The sequence below is a fragment of the Benincasa hispida genome, chromosome 10 (assembly GCF_009727055.1).
Source record: "Benincasa hispida cultivar B227 chromosome 10, ASM972705v1, whole genome shotgun sequence".
Taxonomy (NCBI): Eukaryota; Viridiplantae; Streptophyta; class Magnoliopsida; order Cucurbitales; family Cucurbitaceae; genus Benincasa; species Benincasa hispida.
Genome location: NC_052358.1, coordinates 55,467,180 through 55,477,441, shown reverse-complemented (window position 1 = coordinate 55,477,441; position 10,262 = coordinate 55,467,180). Strand labels below are relative to the sequence as shown.

General features: G+C 28.1%; 1 protein-coding gene across 1 annotated transcript; it reads left to right on the top strand.

Moving 5' to 3' along the window:
- Positions 1–290: 290 nt before the first annotated feature.
- Positions 291–1,144, top strand: LOC120089319. Its single transcript, XM_039046754.1, has 2 exons — positions 291–936; positions 1,031–1,144. Exons 1-2 carry the CDS (start codon positions 415–417, stop codon positions 1,079–1,081), a joined length of 573 nt encoding a protein of 190 aa, XP_038902682.1. The 5' UTR covers positions 291–414; the 3' UTR covers positions 1,082–1,144.
- The last annotated feature ends 9,118 nt before the right edge of the window (positions 1,145–10,262 follow it).

Sequence of the window (10,262 nt, the reverse complement as noted above, 5' to 3'; positions counted from 1 at the left end):
TTATTATGGATAAAAATGATGTATAAATGAAAAGATTAACATATATATTTTCGTGTAACAAATTTACAACTATAACAAATGGATTAAGGGAATATCCATTTGACGTTTTTAGATAGAAAACAACATTTTAACAATGTCTTGTCTATTAAAATTTTGAATATATATATAAAATGTTAATAAGAACTCAACCATTAAAGCATTAATAATCATCCCCAAGTTAAAAGTTGAAATCTCTAGAATATATCCTTATGCAATTTCCTAATAAAAAAGAAAGAAAGGCCAGAGCCGTCAAAAGCAAAGATGACACATATAAATAGGTAGGTTTGTTAAGTAACATTGTTTGTTCATACTGTTATACTACATACTATTTATTTTTTTGTTCCTTCCTTCCTCCATGTTGATTTGAAGTCTCTCATGGCATGCTTAGACATGTACAACAACTCCGACCACAAGTCCCTCCACCGCCGTGCTCCGGCCAGCAGCCCTCGAATCTCCTTCTCGAGCGACTTCGTCGATATCCAGCAATCCCTCAAACACCAAGAACAACGCTCTGCCGCTGCCCCGGCCCCCGTCTCGTCCTCCTCCGATTTCGAATTCTCCGTCTCCAACTACAACATGATGACGGCCGACGAGCTCTTTTTCGAGGGCCGCCTTCTCCCTTATAAGGACACTAATAGAACGGCTACTACTCTTAGAGACGAGCTTCTCATCGAGGAAGAGGAGGGAGACGAGGACGACGACAATGACGCTTTGCAGCGCCCTACGTCTAGGGGCCGATGGAAGGGCTTTCTTGGCTTGAAAAAGTCCCAAAATAATGCTTCCAAGAAAGGGTGTAGAAACGACGGCTCTAGCGGCAGCCGTGATGTCGGCGGTGGCAAAAGGTCGTTCGGTTGGTCATCTTCTTCACCTAGTACTAGGGCAAACTCCTCTCACCAGGTAAAAAAAAAATTACCAACAAAAAATTACTCAATGTGACTGTTGCAATATTAACTCTTATTGAAGGGGTAGTTTTGGATGGGTGTTTTCTCAGGTACAAAATGCAGGAGGATCAAGTTGCAAAGACGTGGAGATTGATTTCTAGAAAGAGGGAGAAGTTTAGTTAAGAGTTGAGAAGGGAATGTAGAGCTTCTTGTTTCAACCCGGTTTTTTTTTTTTTTTTTTTTTTTTTTTTTTTTTTTTAAGTTTTAGAATCAAAGTTTGTTTAATTAATCTTTTAGTTTTTTTTGTTGTATGATCAATGCTAATGTTTTTCAGATTTGTGGCTAACTCTTAAGTTGTCGAGTTCATTAATGTTGTCTTCTCTCAGTTTTTTTTAGTTCTTTTTAGCACCATAGAAAATGAGAGATTCAAGTCTTGATTAATAACACGTATTAAATGTCAATTGAGTTAACAAAGTTTGATTGTTTTCATTGTTTTCTATTGGACCAACCAAAAATGAAGTTCAATTCCTTTCCATCACTCTATTTTCTCTCTATTTGTTTATCTTTAAATTGTATTTAAGATAATTGGTAAGCTCTATTTTTTTTTTCTTTTGTTTTTGTTTTCCTTTTTTAAATATGAGAATATTGAAAAAGAAGTACGATTTGAAACGACTTTTGAGTACATTAGTACTTTTAGAATGAAATTTTAGATTTTTTTTTTTTTTTTTTTGTTAAATTCATGTTTGTGTGCAATTAGTTCTCTTGCTTCTTATCTTACTTAAAACAACTCTTTCAATTCTTAATCAAATTATAATATCAAGAATTTGATTGCATTTATTTTAGTTTTAAAAAATTAGTTTCGTTTTTGAAAATATTGGTAGAAAGTTGATAACACAAAACAAAAAAAACTTAGAAATGGTGGCAATGCTTATAAATTTAATCAATGAAATCCAAAAACAAAAACCAAAATCTTTTGGTAGTCTTTTGGTTTTTGAATTTTTTGTTTTGAAAATTAAATTTACAAATATCACTTTCATCTATTGGTTTCTACATTTAGTTGTTTACAATTTAGGATTGTTTTTTAAATCAAACCCAAATTTTGAAATTAAAAATAGTTTTCAAAAACTTATTTTTCTTTACATTAACAAAGAATTCAAATGTTTGCATAGAAGATTTGAAAACTATGGGTAAAAAATTAAGAAAAAACATAGTAATTTTAAAAAACCAAATGATTATCAAATGAGCTTTAAATGATTATCAAACATGACTTAAATAGTTATCACATGAAGTCTGAATGTCACATTCAATAACTATTTTTATTTTTAGTCAATTTTTTAAAATTAATTATATAAGCGCTATTAATTTTGTTGTTTTTTGTAATCTAGCTTTTATGAATATTTTTTTAAAAAATGTAAGAAAACAAAATAAACCATCCGTAGAAATAGATTTTATAAACTTAATTAAAACAAAATACTATCATTAAACGTGGGAAAAATTGTAAAAAAAAAAATTAATTTAAAAGAAAAATTTATTGAAGGAAACTAATTATTAAATTATGATAAAAGAATTTAACGTTTTTAAAAATTAAAAAAAAAAAGTGTTTATTCTAAAACTACCTTAAAAAAAGCACTTTTTTAAAAGAACAAATAATACTAAAAATTGACGATAACAAATCCAGTACGATGATTGGAAAGCACTTGTAAATCCAATCAACATTCAAAAAATTATCTCCAACTCATAATTTTTGTTTAATTTAAGTTAATAAAATTGTGTAATTAAACGCCACAAGTCAAAAGAAAGATAATTGTTTGATTAAGATGAGACTGAAATGCGAGAGTTTCAATGCAAAATTTTACAATATTAATGCAGACAGCTAAGCCACGATTCTTCATATTATTAAAAAAAAAATAGAGAGGAAAATAATAATAATAATAATAATAACAACACACAATTTCAAGGTAGATCTGCAGATTTTTTTTTTTTTCCATTTAATGTATTTAATGGGTTCTTTAAAAAAAATTAAAGAAAAAAAGAGTAAGAAAGAAATGAATAATGGAAAATTGGAAGTTGGAAAGTAGCGAAAAATCTTTAAAAGCATACACCTAACCATTGTTTCCAAATACAAAGGTGTAATGGGTGTCTGAACTCTGAAAATGGCTCAGATCAGACCAACATATCAAACACAAGGACATTGCCACTTCATTTCCACTATCTATGCATTTATTTCTCTCTTTCTTGTTTTTTTTTTTTTTTTTTTTTTTTTTTTTTCAATTTTTAAAAAATACATTATTTTGTTTCACTTGAAAGGTCTGATATCTTGTTTTCTTTTATAAATTCATGATCATCTTCCTATTCAGTCAATACGAGACTTTTATCGTTTCAGATCATTTCAAACTTGTTACTGCAGTATGATTGACTGGTTTTATTACAAGCAAAACTTGTGCAACATGTCTTGAATTATGTCAACATCACTTGATTGACATTGTTAAGTGATGGATAACATATTCTACAAATTATTTTTTTTTTTGTCTATCAATGGGATTTTGCAGATTTCGTGGCCTATTGTATTTTTCTATGCATTTATTGTGGTTTTGTTCTTTTTTAGGTTTAGCTTCTTTGTTTAAAAAGGTTGTGTCCTTTGAGAGTTTTGAGCTTGGGGTTTGTCTAAATCTCAACATGTATTGTTATAAAAATCTTTAGTGTAACCACACGACCTTTCGAGTACTCTGACGAGGGCCGTTACGACATAATGCACATTTACATTCAAAACATTTTGACTATTATAGCAAAAATTTATTAAAACAAGGATGACTATTTCAAATCATTTTATTAAATAAATAAAAAAATTTTAATCGGGATCTCTAAAAACATTCACAAAGAAAACATTCAAAACATTAAATTTTCCGTCTAACATTAAATTCTAGTTTCAAAACATTCAACTGACTAACGAAAAAACATAAACTGGGTGGAAGCAGTTTCTTTTGTTCCCATATGGCTCTGTCACGAGTTCGTCTGTCACTCGTCAATCGATTCTTGTCATTACCTTAAACATAAAGGAGAAAAATGTGTATAACAATACTCAGTAAGTGACCCCTACTGGGCCCTCCAAGTAACCTATTAACTAGTCTATCTAGGCATCAGTGTATACCCATCATATCAGTCGTGGTGATCCCGAAGGGTCACATATCAATCATAAACGTGATCCCGAAAGAATATGCATCAGTCATAATGTGTATCCTGAAGGTACACAAATCAGTTGTAACTGTTACAGTATGTACCTCGAACGTACACAAATCATTCGTAACGTGAACCTGAATGAACACACATCAGTCATAGTAGTGTAACTCGAAGGTACACGATCAGTCATAAATGTACACAAATACAATCATATGTGTACACCTGCCTATATAAGAAAAGCTAACAAGAAACCTATAACTTAACATGCATCAGTTTTCATATAACTCCTGTGTTATATTTACAATCGTTTATCTTAGGGGTAAAATTATCATTATATCCTCAGTCAACTGTACATATCATCATGATCGAAACAATTCATTCAGTCAATATCATTAAATCATGCAGTTTAATTAGTCAAAAAAATTAACAGTCCAAACAGTCTAAAATGATCAGTCCAATCGGTCTTATCAACCTTGAGAAAGTCATCCAAGCAGTCTAAAGTAAATAGTTAAAGTGTGAGGAATGACTAGTTTGAACGCGAACTAGTAGAAAGTCACTTACCTCATATTGAAATTTCAAAATTAATCCAGGATTAAAATTTTAAAATTAATCTAAGAAATCAATCTCCAACAAAAACTTGAATTAATGTTCCAAAAGTTTTGTTTACTCCAAATTTATTCCAAACTTCACTCAAAGATTCAAATCTACGTATAAACCATAATTTAGGATTTAAAATCCAATTCACAACATTTAACTAAGCCAAAAAGTTCCATAATCTTAATACTCACCAAATAAAAATCCAGCAAACGGCGGTGACCGGCCGATGCACGACAAATGACTAAAAAAATGAAAGTAATAGGAATTTTTCTCTCTAATCGTCCTCCTTTGGAATGAAGTGGATGACTATATTTAGCTAGGAAAAATAATGATAATCTTAAATTATTTGGGATTCCATAACTTGAAGTATTAGATAGATTAGATTTCCTTTGTGTATATGACACTTTATCTAATTAGAAAATCTATCTTTTAGAAAACCAATAATTAAAGTAGTAAATAAATTAGATTTCCTTTTTGAATAAGTCGTTTTCTCTAAAAAAAATACATATTCTAATTGAATTAAAAATTTCACAATCTAACTAAATTAGAAATTCTATAATCTAATTAATTTAATTTCAATCCAAATTTTTCTTACCAACTCAATTTAAATTAATCGTCTTCTTTAATTTGGATCCAAACTCAAAAATTAAAGAGGACAAAATTTAAAACCACAGTTTCCCTTTTTTCTTAAATTTCAATTTCTTTTTAATTTCTAAAATCCTAATTTTTTCAAATATTTATCCAAAATAATCCAAAAATTCCAAATCTATTATCCAATCTTTTCTAAATATTTTCCTTTTCTTTATTTTTAAATCTTTATCCAAAATAATTCAAAATCTTCAAATCTCTTAATTAATCTCAAACCAATTGACTTAATTTTGGCTCCAAACCAAAATTAAAGAGAATATACAATCCAATAGTTGAGATAAATTACATCCTTCCAAATATTTAATGAATTTAAAATCACACTTTCTCCAAGTAAATTAATCAAATTTTTTCTTAAATTGAATTAAAATTCAAATTCTTTACAAATATCTTTTAAATTAATTATCTTGCCTCCCAAATTAAACTTTTAGTCCAAATTTATCAAAATAATGGCCAAATATTTCAAGATAATTTAATGGAAAAAATTGGGATGTTACATTTGTATTCCTCTTTAATGTTGTATTTTTTACAACCATTATAGAACTTGAGATGAGTTTTTCTTTTTGATATTGTATTGAGGGGAGCACAAATAAAACTTGAGAAAAGCTTGCTTATGAAGAGTGAGAGAATATCACGCTTAAGAGGAGTCTAAGTATGTTGTATTAAGGAGGATCTCATATAAAGTTTGGAGAAGTATTATTACAGAAGCGAGGGGGCTTAAACTTAGAGAGAGCCTAAGTTGAAATTGAAGAGGAAGCTATAGATGTCGTGAGTTTTTATCAGATAAATATGTTTCGTTGAATTGCTAAACTCTTTATATAGTGGAGTTTCTTTCTATCGGGCATACAACCCTTAGGCGTAGGTATATTCAACGAACTGAATTACTAATCTTGGTATTTTTATATTTTTATTTGTTTCGGTGTTGTCCATTTGTCTTACATATTGTTTACAACATTGTGCTTGACATTTGTATTATGTGTTAGATCCACTTTATTTTTTCAAAGTCGTTCCAATTTAACCTGAGGTTTGGATTTTGTTTCAATCTATGTTTCAAAATCTATATTTTTAACCTCATTTTTTCACTTGTTTCAATCATAATTGTCAAATCTACCAATTAATTTAAGAGGATTAAAAGAATTATAATTAATCAAGTTTCACTATTTTTTCCATTACTAAAATTAATTTTAAAATTTCACTTCATAATTATTTTGAATTAATTAATAGACATGAACGCCCAAATTGAAAGTGAATATGAAGTGAAAAATCAAGGTTAAAAGTATAAATCTTGAAATCTATAGATCAAGTTGAAACATAACTCAAAACTTATGGACTAAAAGTATAATATTTGAGACTATGGACCAAACTGAAATTCAAACTCAAAACCTAAGGACTACGAATATAATAGTTTGAGATTTTGAGGTTGAATAAAAAATATTTGTAATAGATAGTAGAATAAGAGAACAAATTTAAAAATATATTACATTTTTAAAATATTTACAAATATAGATGAGTTGACTAGTTAATCTTTGAATTTTTTTGTAATTTCCAACTTTGCCCTCCCTTGTCTTATCTTGTTACACACTTTTTTTAGTCTTTTTATTTTCTTTATTTTCTTCTATTTTTGCTTCTTCCCTCCCTTTTATCATTTTTTCTCCGTTTTTTTCTTCTTCCCTTTCTTTCTTTATTTTTTTAATTTAATTTTATTCTTTCCTTTATCTGGTTTTTGCTTCTTTCTTTTATTTTTTTATTTTGTTTTATTTCCTTCTTTTTTCATTTCTTTTTCTTTCCTTTATTTTTTATTTTCTTTCTCCGATTTTCTGCTTTTTCCCTTTTTTTTTAAAAAAAAAAAAAAAAATTCTTTCATTTCTCCAATTTTTGCTTCCTTTTTTTCTATTAATTTTTCTTTCCTTTTTTCAATTTTTGTTTCTTCTCTTTCTCTTATTTTTAAAATTTTTCTTTCCTTTATTGGAATATTTTCTTCTTCTTTTTTTTTTAGGCTGAGTTTCGTACCCAAGACTTGAAAGTACTCAATTCATAAGTGACTTAAATTCAACAAGCCAATCATCAAGTTTGATTATTATAACAAATAATAAATATAAATAGCAAATGAAAGTCTATCGGTGATAGCCACTAATATTTTCTATCATTGATAGCTTAATCTTTGATTATATTTTCATATTTAATAGCCACTTATAGAAATCTATCATTGATAGCCAACTTAGTGAATTTGATTAATAAAGTTGAATCTCGAACTAAAATGTAAGTGGAATACCTAGAAGTTATCACTACTAGCATGTTTATTAGTGATAGAAGCTATCATCGAAAAGAAAAAGGACTTTTTATAAATGTTTAGAAAGGACAAGAAAGGGACAAAAAGGTGTTCAGTAGTTATGATTCATAGAAACTATTACTGATAGCATGTTACCAGTGATAGAAGCTAATACTATAGTATGTTATCGATAATAGAAGCTACCCGATAGCACGTTATCGATGATAGAAGCTATCTGATAGCATGTTATTGGTGATTGAAGCTACCATTGATAGCAAGTTTCGGTGATAGGAAACTATCACTAATAGCATGATATCAGTGAGATCATTGATAGCATCTTATCAATGATATTATCAGTGAAAGAAGCTATCACTGATAACTACAATATGAGTGACGCTAGTGATAATAGTGATAGAACTTAGGTGATATCTATATGTCGAGTTTCTTTCAAAGATGATAACCAATTATAGAAGTCTATCATTTATAGTCTTAAGTTTTAATATTTTAAGGTTGATTCTAATTGATGAAAGTCTATCAGTGATAACGATTGATAGCTGCTATCAGTGATAACATGATAAAAGATTATTAGTGATAGCTATTGTGGTAATAAAAGGTGTTGGTCTTCTTTCAAAGTTGATTACTATTTATAAATCTATCATTGATAGCCACTGATAGCCTTAAATATTGATATTTCAAAGTTGATTCCAATTGATGAAAGTGAATAAATGATAGCTACTGATAATTGGTAGCAAATTAAAAGCTAATATTTCAAGATTGTATTAATTTTTCTCAAATTGAAAGCTATCGCTGATAGCAACTATCATTGGTAGCAGTTGATAGCAGCTATCATCGGTAGCAGCTGATAGCAGCTATCAGTGGCTATCACTGATAGCTTTTAATTTGAGAAAACTGGGAAGAAGCTAGCAAAATGGTGGCTAGGCATGAGTTTTTTAGTCTTTTACCATTTTTTGATCTATATATGCAATTATTTTATCCTTGTACTATATATTCTATTATTTTGCACTTGAATTCTATTTATGCAACTAGTCCTAAAAACTAGGCCCAAAAAGTATTTCTTTCCATTTTATTTTGGGCTTCCTATACTAATAGCCAAATTAAATAGGTCAAATTATAAAAATGTCTCAAATCCATCATTTTGTCTATGAATGGCCTCATGAGTTACAATATTACACAATAATCAGGCCTATATATCTCAATAAAAATGAGACTAAAATTAAATATGGAGTATATATTAATACTTGTTCTAAATACATTTGGAATAACCGTGTGTATATTTTAAATAAACTTCGTATATCTACATAAAAAACAAAGCATAAATGAAAATGAAGATTTTTAACCGTAATTCTCTATTAAATGTAGTCCAAAAAAAAAAAATTGGAAATTTTAAATTGTAAGTCAAAATCTAAAATTTGTGTTAAAAAAAAAAAGGAAAAAGTAAACATTTCAAAATAACTAACTATACATCTCAATTTAAAAAATATATATATATATGCATATACATGACAAAGTATATGGAGCATATATTTTAATAGAAATAAAACTAAATTTAAAATATACAGTACATAGTATATAACAACCTTAAATTCATACTATTTTTTTTTTTTTTTTTTTTTGTTCTTTTACGTTTTTCACCTCCAAATCATGTTTTTTTAATTCCAGGACCCATGATCAAATTGTTTTTTTTTTAAAAAAAAAACCAAGTAAGAGAATGAAAAACAAAAGGATCGAAAGCACCTAGTAAATAATTGTTTAAAGCGTTAGTCACCAATCAATGAAGATTAAAAAACTTCAAGAGCCTTAATCATTCATTTTATCTCCCAATTAAAAAATTAACCTTAAACAAAATTTATGACACAAACAAAAATACGAGGATATTGATAAATTTCAATACCAACAAATAAAAAGCAAGCCCATAAAGCTACCAATAAATTTAATTTAAAAAAAAAAAAAGAAAAAACATTTAGCATCAAGATCATCAAATTGGACAAGAAACAATCTTCAAATTCCTACGATATCCAAATTGAGTAGATAATAGTAGTGGATAGAACCTTTGTTGTTGGCTTTTAGATGATTTTATCAAAATTTCCATCACAAAGAAAGATTGAAACTAGAAATAGAATGAAGATTTTTTTTTTACTCCTTAAACCACCTAAAATTCAGGTTTGGGAATTTACGAAAAGAGGAATTGGAGGAGTTTTTCTTGGTTGAAGAGGAGAGAGAATTTTATTTTTTTATTTTTTATTTTTTAGAATAGGTAAGAGGAGAGAGAAATTAAGAGAAGAGAATTAGATGAGAGAGAAATTTTGTATTGTTTCGTGTTCCCACCCAGGCCCCTAAATTGTAAGGTTTTTAAAATTTTTTTTTTTATTATATTTTTTTAATAAAGAATAATTTGGGGCCTGTGATGGATCACAATCCACACACGATGATGGCCGGCCGAGGAAATATGTACAATAATATTTATAACAAAAGGCACATGTAAGAAAAATTTCTCCTGATTATGAACTTTTCAGAGCTATGTTCTTTACAAAAGCTACAAACAAGGCACATTTTTTTTAAAAAAAATAAAAAATAAAAAATTCTCTCTCTTATAAACAAAAACAATAATTATTTGATATATATATAGTACAATA

Bases quoted from the DNA above. Each gene is read 5' to 3' on its own strand.
- LOC120089319 (XM_039046754.1), top strand. From the start codon at position 415: ATGGCATGCTTAGACATGTACAACAACTCCGACCACAAGTCCCTCCAC. The intron at 937-1,030 runs GTAAAAAAAAAA...GTGTTTTCTCAG, and splicing joins GGGCAAACTCCTCTCACCAG to GTACAAAATGCAGGAGGATC.